This window comes from Podarcis melisellensis, assembly GCF_964234715.1.
Source record: "Podarcis melisellensis genome assembly, chromosome: 5".
Taxonomy (NCBI): domain Eukaryota; kingdom Metazoa; phylum Chordata; class Lepidosauria; order Squamata; family Lacertidae; genus Podarcis; species Podarcis melisellensis.
The window spans coordinates 19,915,767-19,932,870 of NC_138537.1; the positions used below are offsets into that span (position 1 = coordinate 19,915,767).

At 37.7% G+C, this 17,104-nt stretch overlaps 2 protein-coding genes across 4 annotated transcripts in view; one reads left to right on the forward strand and one right to left on the reverse strand.

Moving 5' to 3' along the window:
* IFT80 (intraflagellar transport 80) overlaps window positions 1-17,104 on the forward strand; it is a 62,602-nt gene that overhangs the window by 35,102 nt on the left and 10,396 nt on the right. For both annotated transcript variants that reach the window (XM_081910943.1, XM_081910944.1), the window contains exons 9-13: window positions 7,326-7,505; window positions 9,824-9,942; window positions 10,849-10,923; window positions 11,587-11,750; window positions 15,687-15,751. In XM_081910943.1, coding sequence (XP_081767069.1) covers window positions 7,326-7,505; window positions 9,824-9,942; window positions 10,849-10,923; window positions 11,587-11,750; window positions 15,687-15,751 — 603 coding nt within the window. The remainder of the gene's footprint in view (window positions 1-7,325; window positions 7,506-9,823; window positions 9,943-10,848; window positions 10,924-11,586; window positions 11,751-15,686; window positions 15,752-17,104) is intronic.
* LOC309369930 (putative membrane protein C3orf80 homolog) overlaps window positions 1-17,104 on the reverse strand; it is a 50,188-nt gene that overhangs the window by 4,120 nt on the left and 28,964 nt on the right. The gene's annotated exons all lie outside the window — the stretch shown is intronic.

Genomic DNA, 17,104 nt, shown 5'->3' on the forward strand with positions numbered 1-17,104 from the left:
CTGGTCCTTCATATAAAGGAATGTTACTTTTCTGCTTTCTTTACCAGAGGTTAATTGAGCCCCATTAGACAATGGTTAGTGCCATTTTTATTATAGTTCTGAATTCTTTTGCAGATTTTAAGGGATTTTTTTTAAACCTGTGCACTATTGTACAAAAATAAAACTCTACTACAGTTGTTTAGTTTAGTCTAAGTATTGGAACATCATCTGTATTTTTTAGACTTGCGGGCAACACATTTTCCTACTGAATATCTTGTTATATTGTGAATGCCTCTGCATACTAACTTTTAATTATATTATTGATCTCTACTCTATGCAATAGGACATCTCCCATATGCCTCATCATTCAAATGCATGAGCATAGCTTTTTAAAATGAGTAGTCATTATAGTAGCTGTACCCTTTCTTGAAGATGTGGTTGAGGTGGAGCGGTGGTCAGAAAATATTTTTACCTTCAGAGGGATTTTTGGTAGTAGAGACTGTACCGCCACTTCCTTGACTGTGAAGATAATGAAACTTGGGCACAGTAATGGGATGGAATTTAAACCTGCATCTTGCCCTGGCCTCAGGTATCTAGAGGAAGAGTTTACACTCTGTGTTGTTTCCTGCTCGCATTTCAGAATAGATTGATGGGAATGAGTTTTTATAAAGCTTGACAACATTATATAAATCTAAAACAAGAATTGTGTAAAAAGCATTATTTGCAAGTTTCTATAATCTCCTTACTGTTTTCTTTGCCCTCCTGTAAATGAAGGTAGGTAGCAATGATAATAAAGAGAACCAGTTGACAAAGACTACAATGGCATTTTGTTTCTTCACTTCAGAATGTGTTGAGATATTTTCTAGATGATTTAAACTGCATGGTGAAGGGTTGTTAAACTCTGTAGAGTGCATGAAAGCCATTTTATTTTCAGACACATTTGGTTACTTACTTTTACTGCCACTTCTCTCATCATAACAAAGCAGTTAAAAGGACTACTTCTTATGATCGTTGCACTGTGGCATTGGACTAGAGTATAAAATACGTATGTTACGTATTTGTTCTTCATACTTGCATGATACTTTGTACTCAGAAAAAAAGCAGTCTTAAGATTTCCTTTATAATATAGAATCATAGAGTTGGGAGGGACCCTGAGGATCATCTAGTCCAACCCCCTGCAGTGCAGGAATCTGCAGCTGTCCCATACAGGGATCGAACCTGCAACCTTGATGCCACTAGCACCATGCTCTAAACAATTGAGGTATCCAGGAGGGAAGTCTGTACCACTCTTTGCAGTACCTTCCTCCCGAAGGCCGCATCTGCAAATATGTATTTGTATTCTGTATTTGTAATATGTGTTTGTCAGCAAATATTTGTAGATATATTTCTAAAGTTTTCTACTGGGATTAAACTCCATGATCAGTATCAATTTGAAATGAAAAAAGCACTATGAATTATTTTATCCCATAATTAAAACTGTTGCTTTTGATTCTGTAAAAAAAATAAATGTAATTGATAGGCTACTCTTTCAAAAGTACCGTAGCTACTATGCATGGAATAAATGCATTACTACATTGAAGATGATATTTCCATTCAATAACTGTAGACCTAGCAAATTTGTTTCCCTTAATGCTGTTCAGGGATTGCATCCCAGTTTTCCCTAGTATGACCTATATATTTGAATGTATTTATTTTTTACCAAATTCAGTTCTTTAAATAAATTACACTGGAATATCATGGTTTCCCTTGTGGCCTCCCATTGATTTCTTTGGAATATACTGGCAATGACTGAGTAGAATTCTACTGAAATTTGACAGTGCGCTGTAACCAGAATTTAAAAAGAGGTTTTTGGCAGCATTCTTTTCCAGAACAGCACATTTTGATATGATACAATTCACTAGATGAGCTAATGATCCTAATATTTGAAAGTAGGGTATGCATTTAATCCATATCTTAGATTAGTAAAGAGCCAAATCATTGACTAAATTCCAAGATTAAGAATGAGAGGAGGACTGAAATTATTTTAAAAGGTAGCAGTGGTTTCAGTTCTTAATCACCATTGTATTACAGTGGTACCTCGGGTTACAGATGCTTCCGGTTACAGACTGTGCTAACCCAGAAATAGTACCTCAGGTTAAGAACTTTGCTTCAGGATGAGAACAGAAATCGCACGGTGGCAGCGGGAGGCCCCATTAGCTAAAGTGGTAACTCAGGTTAAGAATGGACCTCCAGAATGAATTAAGTTCTTAACCCGAGGTACCACTGTACATTAGTTCACTATTAGTCTATTAGCTTTGTATACAACAGTGACTATAAACCTTGGTTTCATGGGTAATACAAAACCTTTGTATTACAGCTGTTTCTGCCCAGAAGCAAATACTAAAGTTGATTTAATGTTAATTTTGTGCAGATGCACATGCAAGTAATGCTTATGGCACTGTGCTTCTGGTTTGTTAATTATATACACGAGCAAGCCACCTTGGAGGGTTTACACATCAAACAAATAGGGCTGGCCCAACTGAAGAAGCAAACTGGACAACCACTTTGGGATGCCAGTCTGAGGTATTCAAATGGCTTGGAGAGAGCAAAAGCTGCTGCATATGCTTTTGTAGGGGGCAAATAGGTGGCTTAGCAATTCATTGACTGGGTTGTTTCCAACATTCCAGGTATTTCTGCACCTTCCCCATCTATTTAGCTAAAGTTCAGTGACTGTCAGGGTTTCAAAGAGCTTTCAGTTCCCAATTATCAGCATATCATTGGTGCTTTAAAGAGTCCTGCATGGCACTTTGAAACTACAACAGTCAGCTGATTGTCAGGGCTTCAAAGCACTGCATCACATGATGTCATTGTGGTGTCAGGTGATTGACAGACAGGCAGCCATGCTCACCTGTCAAATTTGGCTGGCAAGAGTTAGGGTAGATGAGGATCTGGCCCACCAGCCTGATCCAGTTCTTCACCCCTGATGTAAAAATACAACCTTGTACAACCAAATGTGAGGGGTCAAACCAGACAATCTAACAGAGAAGGATGGGTCAAGCAAAAGGAAGCTGTGGTTGGGCTAACGAAGGAAAGCAGCTCAAAACATGGGGGATTGAAAAGGGGATAGCAGCAAAGACAGGCAACAGTGAATAAAGAAATAAGTTCAAGTTATAGCCATTTGGAGGAAACAAAAGAATCTAAGCAAAAACCGCTGGAGGAAAAAGCAATACCAGAATGGAGCAAAGCCAGCTAGGAACACAAAAGATACTGGGTCTGGTACTTGCCTGTCCACTTGACTACAGGTTACATTTCTAGCCATGTATACATACATGTTCCCATCATCCAGTGAGCCTCTCATTAGTGATGCAATTTCCACTGTGTTTGTTTGTGGGAATAAAATATATTCTGCAATTTACCGTATGTGTTTAAGGAATACCTTTTTATGGATCCTTTTTTGCAGCCATAAGGGGGAACACACAGGAAAAAAAATGTGCAATGCTGCTCAAATGTCACTGAAGTTTGGCTGTAATAATATTCTACAAGTTATCCATTTTAAAATGTATTTATTTCCCCCATATCTTTAAAATAACCTATTATAGAGCATTGTTTCCCATCAGTTACAGAGGCGCTGACAGCATCTTCTAATTACAAGAAATATGTATGCTGCTGCTTTTGGTTCTCACAAAACTTTTTAATCTCTAGAGAGAAACCCAAAGACCCAAACACAGATTTTTGTAGAAGTGTGTTTATACTTAATTTTAACACAGTCGTAATTTTATCGTTGGTGTTTTTAATATGCTCCTGAGAAATCAAGTGTACACTTTAATGTTTTGCACATATCCCAAAACCAAACTTAGGCTGGTGAATTCATATATACTGATTTAGAACTCTTGTAATAAGATCTGATTTTTGGCTTCCTTTCCCTTGAAAATGAAGTGGGTCTTTTTAAACAGTTACTGAAGGCTGAAACAATCTTTCTTCAAGAGAAGTAAGAGTAACCCTGTGCCAGGCTTAATACCATGTTAAACTTTTCCATTTGACACATGTATCCAGATCTCTCAATATGTGCTATTTTTACTTTTAAAACTTTTACTCTGTATTGTTCTTCTGTTTAGGTTTGACTGTTCTGAGTTTCAGAAACTTGAATTTATTTATTTTTTGTAGTGAAAACCAAATTTCTAAATAGGAAAGGTTGCCTTGGTGTCTTCAAAATCTTCAGTTTGAGCAGTGCTGTCTTAGAGTCTTCAAAACACAGGTCTTAGAACTTGCTGCTTTATTATGCTACAATAAGTCCTAAAAGCTTATTTATGTTAATCATATGCATTGTACAGTATACAATGAATGCAAATGTGACATTCCCAATTTCTAAACTATGGTTAAACATTCAGGAGAAAGCTATGGGATTGCAGGGTATATCTGGTTAAATGTTACCTTTGCAGTAATAGTAGGATGGTTTTGACAATTGTTTGAGGCTTCATAAAAAGTATATGAAGCCAAGAATGAGCAATGGAATGAAGCTATTCTCTGTAGCACACCCCCTTCCATGCTGCTTTGGAGTTTAGTTTCTGGCTTGTATTGAGCCAGATCTTGTGATGAGTTGGATTCTGGCTTATTTTCATGACTTGACAACTGGTTAACCTGCTTCAGATGTAACACGGAACTCTGGCTTAATATAGGCAACAACAAAAAAGCTCCAAAGTAGTACATCAGGGGAGGGGGGGCCTAGGGAAGAGAACTCAACCCAACACTAATTCCTGAGATGGTCCATACTGGGCCATTAATTGGCACCAGGGTTCCCACTTCACCCATACTAAAACCATAAATTGAAGTCATTTCTAGGCATGGATATACAGGAGCCATTGATAGTTATAGCCACAGTTAACATTACTGGAAATACAATTGTTTCCACAGGTAGAGCTGCCAAGGTTCTGTGGCCTCACAGTTGCTTAATTATTAGATCAGGAACTCATACGTGACTCCCCTCCCTCAGGTGTGTCACTTTCTGCATCATATGCAGACTGAGAAAATCACAAATACGTGAAGGTATACTTGGAGAAGATTCAGGTCACCTTGTACTACTAAGGTATCTGCATTGCTCTGTCATCTTTTAGGTGAAGCTGTAACTTATTTCAAATATTATTACTTTTTGCACTATGGCCTGGAAGTACATCTGCTTAGTATTTATATCAAATTCTTTGGTAGGACAATTTAATGAGCATTTGGCCCTCAGCATTATTTTCATGCATTGTATTGCATACCTTAGATCATTTTCATTAGAAAAGAATGTTAAGAGCTTCCTGCTTTCCCCCTGATTGTTCAGGCCCATATTACAAAAACTGATTATTAAGCCTGAAATAGACACAAAATGAGATGCAAGAAAAGATGCCAGCATCATAATATCGTTGAAGATTTTTCCATCATTTACCATATTAATCCATTGCTCTGGAAAGCAACTACAATGTCATTCCCACCTGAAGAAACTACTATGAGGAAAGCATATCCCCCCCAAACTGTCATTTTTCTGATTTAATTTCTACTGTATAACAATTTACAAGTGCTTTTGTAACAATTTACAAGAGCCAGTACGGTGTAGTGGTTAAGAGCGGTAGACTTATAATCTGGGGAACCGGATTCACTTCCCCGCTCCTCCACATGCAGCTGCTGGGTGACCTTGGGCTAGTCACACTTCTCTGAAGTTTCTCAGCCCCACTCATCTCACAGAGTGTTTGTTGTGGGGGAGGAAGGGAAAGGAGAATGTTAGCCACTTTGAGACTCCCTAGGGTACTGATAAAGCAGGATATCAAATCCAAACTTTTCTTCTCTTCTTCTCTGCTTTTGACATTTAAATAATGTATATTGCAGTGTTAACTTTTGGTGGATGAATAGGTTTCAAGTCTTGAGACATTCTCATTCTGCATTAGTCAGTCTTTTGCTGGAGCTCTTTGCCTTAGGTCTGGGTGCTGTGCTTTCAGAAGGATGTTGACAAACTGGAATGGGTTCAGATGAGGTCAGTGAAGATGGTCAAGAGTATAGAAGACAAGTCCTATGACAAAAGGTTGAAGTACATTTAACCTGGAGAAAAGAAGCCGTGGCAGGGTCGGGATGGGCATAATAGCACTCTTCAAATACTTGAAGGGATATTACAGTAGAAGAACCAAATACTTCATATCTGCTGCCTTGGAAGGCAGGACTACATCTAATGGTCTTTAGGTACAGGATAGTAGATTTGGATTGAACATAAGGAAAAACTTATTAATGTTAAAAAAAAGTTTAACAATGGAACCCGTTAACCATAAACCAGTGAGGATGTTGCCATTGGACATTGGGGTAAATTGGCCTTGTTGTAATAATAATGGACACAACTGGTTGCAAAGTACATACACCATGATATGGAACTGTTTAGCAAACACAATAGGCCTTGATAAGGCATAGTAGCAACAGGACAAACCAAAAGTTTATCATTCTTTTCTGTTCATGACACCCCAAACCCTAAGCTTAATGGCTGAGCAAGGTTTTAAACCTGAATCTCCCTGACTCAAGTCCAACACTTTGCATACTATTCTGCATTTATCTTCTAATGTAGCCAGAATATGACTTGAGGGGCAATTGTGTAGGGTGCATGGAAGCTCATGCCACAGTAAATGGATTGGTCCCTAAAATGTCTCATCATGTTATAGGTCTTTGCTGCAAGACTTAATACAGCTGCTCCTTTGACTTTGGAAGGAGGAGCTTTCATCAACAACAAAACATCCACAATAGATAAAGCGCTACTTTCTCTGCCCTTTGTTCAAATAAGATCTATGAAGTTTGAATCAACCTCTGTCCCATTTTGTGTCTGTATATGTGCTGTTTTAGTTGTTTTGTAGCATTCTCTAGACGGAGGCACCTGCAAGGGAACCACAAAGACATCTATTCCCCCTCTATACTTCCCCACCCACAGATACCTATTAAAACTGTTTCACAAAAATTGTCTGCTCCACATAACAAGTGTTCACTGTTGCTTAGCGATTTAGACTTTTATGTGAAATTATCCCAGAGATACCAACTTTTTTCCTTTTATTTTGCACTCAGTTCATCTATTAAAAATCTGGAATAGCATTGCCTTACTGTTAGCTAATTAGGTTCATGCCTTTGCTTCAGAAACCATTTAACATTCATTTAGTGTCCTCACTGTCCTGGATGCTGAACAGAAAACTAAGTAATCCTATCACTGTCCCAAAGACAAATACTTTAAGAGTGATAGACAAAGATGTTGTATGCATACACTTGCACAGAAGAGCATTATTACTGCATTGTTGTAATATATGCATTGTGTACTGTAGAAGTAATTACAAGTGGAAGTATGCACTTTTTTTTTAAATTTGCAGTGGTCCTATGCCTTAGAGAAACCAAACACCGGCAGCATATTTAATATTGCTTGGTCTACTGATGGCACGCAAATAGCGGGGGCTTGTGGAAATGGACACGTGATTTTTGCTCATGTTGTGGAACAGCGCTGGGTGTGGAAAAACTTTGGAATAACATTAACTAAAAGAAGAACGATGGAGGTATGTGTTGGATGTTTGAAGCTTTGTGAGTGGCTCACAAATGTGGTGAGCACAAAATGTTGGCAGAAAATAACAGGTACTTTTTGAATATCCTTTTTAGTTGTAGATGAACTGAGTGAATGAGTGACATCTGTCTCTATGGCCAGCTAACTATCCCCAGGAGATCTGTTCATCAGACAGCTGAATTGAGCAGCTTTCAGGATGCTCCTTGTGATAATAGCATGTTGACCAATATGTTTATGAACTGAGGTCAATTCTCGCAATCCAATGTGAGCTTGTTGGTGTTAGGAAGGCTACTCTGGAGTAAATTGACTGTGGAGTATACCTCTGGTTACTGCAGTGGCTGGAAATTCAGAATAAAAAAACTCACATTTATGCTAGAAATTATTTTGCAGCTGGCAACAAAGTCACAGCTGCAGAAGCAATAGCATAATAGTCCATGCACAGATAGCCTTGGTTTACTGGCTTTGGAAAAAACCTGTACATGTACACAGCTGTGGTTTACCATTATAGCAGCTGCAGCATTGTTGGTTTGTTTTTTTTTACTATAGTGCAGGTTTTTCTGCTAAGAGCAGGGATAGCGCTAAATGTGTCTGTTTTCTTTGATCACAAAATCAGTACATTAGCCAAGCACTACCCCCCCAACCTAATAGTGCTTTTTGATGAAACTTTGCCCAGAATATTTCAGCCCCAGGTTAAAATAGTTTTCAGCTAGGTAAAACATCTACTATGACTTATTTTTACTACTAGTTGTCCAGCCTAGAGAAACCATAAGCTTTTCATACCTAAAATCTGATTGCTTACAGAATATTTTAAAGAGCCTTTTATTAGACCCAATTAAAGATTTTCAGGCAACTTTCTATTTTATGATTACCTTATTATAAGTGAAGCCTAAAAGAATTGTGAATGTAGGTTCTTTTAAAAACACATGGTCCTAAATTTAAAATGTGAGTCTGAGTATCTGAAAGCAAATGCATTAATTTTTTACCTGCTAAATGTTCTGTCCTCGGTGACCAGACACTGACTCATAACATCCCACCCAGAGGACAGGGAGATAATATACAATTTCTGTTGTTACAAGTTTTCTCAATTACACATTCAGTATTAGCGTTCAGGCCAAGCTTTTCAGCCCTGGGTGCCCAGTGTTAGGCTCCCAAATCTATAATTAGGCACCTAAATATCTTTTGGCCTGAAGTGAAGTTGTCTTTGATGCTGAATATATAATTGGGAAAACTTGCAACAACAGAAATTCTATATTACCCATCTGTCCACTGGGTGGGATGTTATGAGTCAGTGTCTGGGAATATGGAAGACAAATTGGCAGGTAAAAATCATATTTTTGGTATTCATTCCCAGACAGCGAATCGTAATGAATGACTCTGTCTAGTAATCCCTGAAGCTTTAGTTATATTTAGCTTGTACAGCTTCGTGGGAAAGGTATACAAAGGAGTCTTCGCTAGCAGTGTATTCAAATGACTTGCACATAATTTAAATTCTTGTTTTGGGGTTGTCTCAAGAAAAGTTTCCAGCCCAGCTTCTACCATGTTGTTTAGAAATAAGAATAAATGCACAATTAACACATCATTCTCAGTCTTATATAAAAGCTTTAGTTCACTTTTGTTATAAGATTCTGGAAACCAGAGCTGATTAGATCTCCACTGGTCCTGCCCTAGTTTACTGCTTATAAATAGTTAAGTGACATTAATTGTGAATGATCATTGTATTTCCATGTTCAGGATGGGAGGAGCTGTTCCCTTTTAACAACTTTCACTTTCCAAATGTCAACTTTCTGTGAGGCCTTCTCAGATACCAGTATCTAATGATACCAGTATGTAATGAACAAAGCCCTGAACAACTTAGGCACAGGATGCCTTTCTCTTTATGTCCCAAGTCTGTTGCTGCAGTAATCTGGGAAAGCACTATTAGTACTACCCCATGGCCAAGGAAAATGAGTCTTATTTATTAGGAGTCATGTATTCAGTCTTTGACCTCAAAGAAGGCTGCAGCCCTACACTACTGATCTGAATAAAGATACCGGTACATAGGAGCACACTGCATATTGCCAGGTCTCACTCAATACATTAACAATCTTCAGCTCAATAGTTTCTAAATTATGGGCCCTAGATTCTTTAAAATAAATACAAAAATGGGAGTTTTAAAGCTTGAATTTGAGGAATATAAATACTTGAATATTCATTATTCATCTTCATTTCCTGACATTCTGTACTGTCCTTAGAGCTAAGAATAAGGCTACTTCTTTGCTTTTGCTTTCAGAATTATTTAAATTTTATTTAACCATTGGCTTCTGTTCCCACTAGGTTCGTAATGTACTTAATGACGCAGTGGATTTACTGGAATTTCGAGACAGAGTCATTAAAGCCTCTTTGAACTATGGGCATTTAGTAGTTTCAACATCTCTTCAGTGTTACATATTCTCGTAAGCAGCCTGAATTAATGAGACACAGCCATCTGATCAATTAAAAACCTTGAATTTTTCACAGCTACATGATTTGATTTGGGAAGCACCCATTGTTTCATGGAAATCTCCCATAAACCTAAGCTAAATGACATAAACTTCTCATAACTGTGAATGGAATTAGCTATGTTCATTTCCCCATGAGTGGGACCTTCCCAGTGAAGCCACATGTTACTGCTTATTGGCATCCTGTTTCACAGTGCAACTGTGCACTATTTTGGTCTGTAACCTTTTAATCACTACTCATGCTAACTTTCCAAATTACTTTTTAAAGTTTGAAGTCCTCTAACAAAGTTTAGGGGTACAGTTGGAAGTTCTGTTTCAAGGGAATATGGCAAAGCTCTAGTGGGCATTTAGCTGATGTCCATGGACATTCTACTGGTGCATAAAAGCTGTAACTAATGTTTAAAACAAGGCTGGCCCAGCCATGGGGCAAGGTGAGACGACCGCCTTAGGCAGCAGACTCCAATATAGATCTTTTTATCTCCCTTGCTCCTGGTGTAGATCTTCACTCACCCCTCCTGCGAAACCCAGCCAGATGGGCAGGGTATAAATAATAAAATTATTATTAAAATTCTTCTTCTTCTTCTTCCCTGGTGGGGAGGGAGGCTCCATTTCGTGGTTCTCCTCAGTTGCCAAAATGTCTTAGTCTGGCCCTAGTTTAAAATGATATTGGAAAAATATGAAATAGGTTCTTGTTATATAAACGGAATGATAAATACTTATCTGTCCTTTGATTCTTTTGAAATCTTACCACAATGTTTTCAAGCTGATATATCTGTGAAAATCTCACTATATAACTAAAGTATGTACCCTATCTCTTATTTTGTTGTTTCTTAATGTATATTGTCTTGCTCTTTGCTTTAGGACTAAAAACTGGAATACACCATTAATCTTTGACCTTAAAGAAGGAACTGTCAGTTTAATTTTACAGGCAGAGAGGTAACTTGCTGATTGCATGACTTAAAACAATGTTTACTTAAGTAGGGTGAGATAGTGGGATCATATCTGGAAGAAATATATGTGTTGACTTTGATGATTCTGTTTGGGAAGCAGTTTCCCAGCTAGATCTGACTCTTGACCTTGTTTGAATAATCTAGAGCTATATGCTCTGCTTGCCTTGTTATATGCTCATGAATGTGACACTCAGCCATCTTGACTGTGTGAGTAAATCTGTGTACAGTAGTACCTCTGTGTGGTTAAACTTGCTTTGGAATTGATAATAATTTCCCCTCCAAGTAAGTGTTTGTAGGTTTTGAATTTCTATAATTAACCCTTGCCTTTTAAACCAGCTAGCCAAAAAAACTTCACTTTCCAAATAAAGTGTATATATCATTATGCAAATATTACCATGAATGCGTGCCAAGTCATTTCAGTATCAGATTGATGTAATATTAGATGTCCTAAGCAGAGGAGAAATTAGAGAACATTAAAGGAAAGACATTTGATTACAAATGCCTGTTGATATATTATTTGAAAATACTTACTTGAATCAATGCATTTTAAATTATGCAAGAAATAATAATACAGTATATAGACAATTATGTTAACAGTATTGTGTGAAAATAGTTAATCAGTGTTTTCTCCTCTGCTTCTTATATATAGGCATTTTCTTCTTGTAGATGGTGGAGGGCTATATTTATATTCTTATGAAGGACGTTTAATTTCCTCTCCGAAGGTTCCAGGAATGAGAACGGATATACTAAATGTTCAGACCATTTCTTTGAGTAATGATACCCTAGCATTAAGAGATAAATCTGATGAAAAAGGTATGTTGTACAGACATTAAAATTGTTATTTTTGCATAAAACGTTTCTTCTGAGCAAATAGAAGTAAATATGGGGTTGTCAATGTATCACTTATGGGTGCACTTGCACCTACCAAGCCTTTTCTTGATGTCTTCAGCATCCTCTCTCTCCTACTTAAATCAGGCTTCTAATAATCTATTGCAGCCTATAGAAGGTTTCTTTCAAAACTAAATGTGAAATGGAGTGAGGGTTCAATAGGTCACAGCTTAACTCTTCCCTCCCCAACTAATTACTCCACCTCCCAAATGCCCCCCCACCGCAATTAGATTTGAAAGAATTCTTCTGCTGTAGCCAAAATAAGTCATTTTTCAAGTCTAATTTCAATATGGAGTGGCATTTTTTGGTGGGCATATCACAGATGGAACCCTTCTTTCCTTGGTTGCAGTTCAAAATTGTCCTTGCTCCATGTCAATGTCTCCTTTTTGAAAATGATGCTTATTGTTACAATAGTGAGGTCTTCTTGGAAAGCAGTATATAAATTTCTTAGATAAACAAACAAACATGTATTTGAAATTAGAGTAACTTTTCCTCATTTATTCTTAATGAATCAGTGCTGACCCACCCATGAGGAAAGGTGAAGTGACCACCTCAGGCTGCAGGATCCACAGTGGCAGTGGATCCCACTGCTGATCTTTCTTCATGCCTTATTCCTGCTTCCCTCACCCTTTATTCCTTGGTGGGGAGGGGGGTGTTATTTGGGGGTTCGCCTCAGGTGCTAAAATGTCTTTAGCCAGCCCTCCATTGAAGGAAGCATAACTGAAAATCACATGGAGATTTCATCTTCTTCCTTATCCCCCTGTGCAATATCCAAGGCCTTTCTTGAGGATCTCCTGACTTTTAGTAGAGGTTTTTGAGGGGCTAAAGTGGGGATAAGTGGGGGGGGGGGGAGAACCCCACTGTATAAGCAAACTTTTACTAACATAAATTTGGTTATAGCCAATGTATTTCTGTTATGTGTGCAGCCACAGGAGTTTCTTTTTGGGTGCATTTCTTTTTTGCAGGCTTATTGATAGTTCTGGATTTATGCTTATCTTTGGCTTGTTGAGGTTTGTCAAGTAAACAGTCAATAGTTCTCCAGGAGAGATAGCAGGAATAAATGACAACAGAGGGGAAATATGTTTCAGTAACTAGTCAAGAAAATCCCAGAATTGGTGGGAAATAATTTGCTATTTGTTAGCACACATAGATCTAATCAAAGTCCCAGAAGTTATTAAATCATCTCAGTAAAATATGAGGTATACAGTGGTACCTCGGGTTAAGTACTTAATTCGTTCTGGAGATCTGTACTTAACCTGAAACTGTTCTTAACCTGAAGCATCACTTTAGCTAATGGGGCCTCCTGCTGCCGCCGCGCCACCAGAACATAATTTCTGTTCTTATCCTGGAGCAAAGTTCTTAACCTGAAGCACTATTTCTGGGTTAGCAGAGTCTGTAACCTGAAGCGTATGTAACCTGAAGCGTATGTAACCCGAGGTACCACTGAATTCCACTTTCCTTCCAAAACTAAGACATCAGAATACATAATTTCCCTTGCAAGAGGTTGCGTATTTCATTGCTCCTTGTTTTCTAAGGGCCTCTAGTTGCCCACTGATGTTGAAGGGTGAAATACTTTTTCTCTGAACAAGAGGCATTTCCTTGTGCTATATCTAAAGAAGTTTATCCAGGAAAACTGGATGTCTTAGGGCTTGTTTCCATCTGCAACCTCTGTACAAAATAGCCTGTAGTTGATATTCTTCTTCTTTGGTGATCACTTATAGCCGAGTAAGATTGTCTTCCATGAACACGGTCTTAGTGGTGTGTCCATAGGTGACGCTGGAGGCCAATTCTGGATCTACACGTTGTTCCACAGTGGGCACATAGGTTTCCAGGCAGTAGTTGATCATGGTGAGGGTTTGCCAAATGTGCCTACCTCTTAGCTTGTTTATCCCTTTCATCCTGAGTTCGAGTGTCTTCAAAGTCCATGACATCTTTGGTAAAGGCTGTTCTCCAACTGAAGTGCTTGCAGGCCAGTGTTTCCCAATTGCCGGTGACATAGGCAATTTCTAAAACCTAACAGAGGGGTTTAATTTCACTTTTTTAAAAAAGCACTAAACAATATTTATATACTCTGCTGGGAATTGCCTATTGTGAGTGTGACATGGGAGTTGATAGGTCATGTCCTTTGCCTTTTCTTAACTATCCCTTTTCCACCTTTATCCACTTAAGTAATTATTGAATCCAAAAGATGACAATATTTTGTGTTTTCCACCTATTTTCTGGTCTTCCTCTTCCTTTTTTGAGAAATTATGGGGTTTGTAATATATACACTTCATATATAAAAAAGAACATCATGATAGTAAAACTTTTGGTTTTGATAAAAACACAAACAGTGTCTATGACAAGGGAAACCTTACATCAAAAGGAGCACAGCACTGTCTCAAGTCACAAGTTATTTTCCTGTGTTTACACAGCTGGCTCAAACTAGCACTGGATGTAACCCTTCTTTTTCCTTTTCATATGCAACCAACAACATCAGAACAGCACCTGTTCTCATAACATCGTTTTTTCCTGCCAATATAACCAGTGACCGCAAACCAATATCCTGTATCCTTCTAAAAGAAACTCATGACACTATGCTAAAATGCAAATGGAAGAGTCTTTTAAAGTTAAACGTGCATGCCACATGGAATATAGATGACATATTATCAGCTGGATTTGGCATGTGATGTCAATGCTTAAAATCTGTTTGGAATTAATCACTCCCTTCCATGTATTTGCTGAATTATGCAACATTTATTTCAGATTGTACATGTGCTAGTTTTTCTATCCTTCCTGTCTTGAGAACAGTAAACATGGGGTTAATCCTTGTATAAAATGTGACTTTGTATAAAGTAGATTAATATATTAACTCACAAATCTCATGCTTGTCTACTCAGAAGTAAGTGCCACTGAGTTCAATGGGATTTACTCTCCTGTAATGGTGTACATAGGATAAAACTCTGTTTTATGAAGCTAGCTATGTGCACCTACTTAACCTTTTCATCTTTTTTTTTTAACAGTAGCACTATCTTTTTCTTTTGAACAGTAGCACTTTACCATACCAACAGTAAAAAACAAAGTAGATCCTGCATTGTATTGTAAATATCCTTTATTTTTCAATATTTCATCTTATATTCCTGTAAGTCTAATTGAAAGATTTAATCATTTTATGACAAAATGTAGTGAGCAGGGATAAAAATAATCACATTTTATTTTTTCTGTCATGTATCGGTTTTTGTTTACAAAATTTACTATTTTGGCCCAAGGAGTCAGCAGCTTGCAAAAGGACACAACTTGTGGGTGGGGGGCTCTTTGCCCAGTTGTTAAATTTCAGTTATAAGTCTTTCAGGTTTCTAGCACAAATCAAGCTCTCAAGCAAATAACTAACAATAATAACACTTCATAGCATTTCGATGAAAAGTTCCTGGGGTTTTTCCTCCTTACAGTCATATGACAAGAGTGTAAGGTATAATAGTAATCAAGCAGCTATTCTTTGCTTTGTGGTTATATTGTTAAAATGGTCAGAAATCATGAGAACGGGGATTCAGAGTGGCCTTGGCAGTGTGTTACATCTAGACATGTGAAACCCTGGTTCACACACACCCCAGCTCTACCATGAATTTTTTCAGTCTTATGTTATCAAGGTTATGGAAAAGGTAAATCAAGTAAAGGCTGTAAACTATTGTGTACCCTGGAAAACAAAGGACCAGCTAATAGATGCACGGCACAAAATTTGAACTATAGTAAATGAAGAATAAAGTATACCAATGTTCCCATGCCATCCTTCTACCCTTAAGTTACAAAAACACTTAAAAATAAATAGAGTATAACAGTCAAATTATTTATTGATAATCTCTCTCTCTCCCCCCCCCCCTCAAGTTATTTACCTGTTTGAGCCTTTATCTGGAAAGCCCTTAGGAGATGGGAAGCCCCTTACTCATAAGGTAATGTACATAGTATCATTTAATATTTGGGGATAATATCAATAGTCATTATCAGAGCAGACCAACACTGGAAATCATCCTCTGTAATTTAGGTTGGAGAGGCAGGTGTAATGTTGCTGAAAACCTCGGTGAGCTCTGATTGTTGAAAGAGAGGTTGTATGAATAACTTTCTGCTTTGTAGCTTGGCTATGTTCCCAGTTTCGAGTTCCAAGTATCCCAGCATGTTATCAGTTAGAAATCAGCCAGTGTTGATTGAAACTGAGAGAAATCTTAAATCAGTGATCATTGAGATTAATATAGCTGTTTCAGCAGTTAGCTAATGGGAGTTTAGAAGTTACGTACATCTAATTAATGAAATACAGGTTTCAGTTTTAAAAGTCAGAAAAAGTATTTTGCCAGTTTGGCCAGATGTTTGATATATTTGGTTTTTTTTTAAATAACTGTGCTTGGCTTTGTTTTTTAAAGCAATAAGATACAGGTCAGAGTAAGATAATTCATTTGTAGAATTGAATTATAATTGAATGAATTATAAATGAACATTTATTGTTGTTTTGTTGTTTATATACCACCCTGTATCCAATATCTGAGGTTGGTGTACAACATTAAGAACATAATTCACAGAGCATAATAACAAAACATCATACAGAACACAATAATAGACAGCACAATGATAAAATAATTATAATAACATCCCCCTCCACACCTCCGTATTTAATAGGCCATACACATTTTGTTCATAATTTTCTTTATTGGAGAGCTAGAAACTTACTTTTTTAAATAAGTGAAAGCTCAAAGTCTGGGCCTCAGGGGTGCCAGTGAAGGTCTTCATGGGCACTCGGTTCATGGCCCCTGCACTAAATAGCAAATGTCTTTTTCCTACATTTTCTTATTCCCATTCCCACATACTTCTTGACCTGTCTCCTTCAGTTTCTTGCTTCATTCTCTTTCAACCTCTACCTTAGCACTACCCCCAGCTGCTCATTTCTTTCATCCCTACTTCCTGGTTCTTTTACATTCACTTAACTTCTTCTTCCTAGAACAGTTTTCCTCTTGTATTCCCTGTTTCTTTTTGTTGTTGTTCATAATAATAACAACAATAATAATAAATAAATAAATAAATGTCCAGTAGCACCTTAAAAAAGGTAAAGGACCCCTGACAGTTAAGTCCAGTTGCGAACGACTCTGGGGTTGCAGCGCTCATCTCGCTTTACTGGCCGAGGGAGCCGACGTTTGTCTGCAGACAGGTTTTCCGGGTCATGTGGCCAGCATGACTAAGCCGCCTCTGGCGAAATCAGAGCAGTGCACGGAAACGCCATTTACCTTCCCGCTGGAGCAGTACCTATTTATCTACTT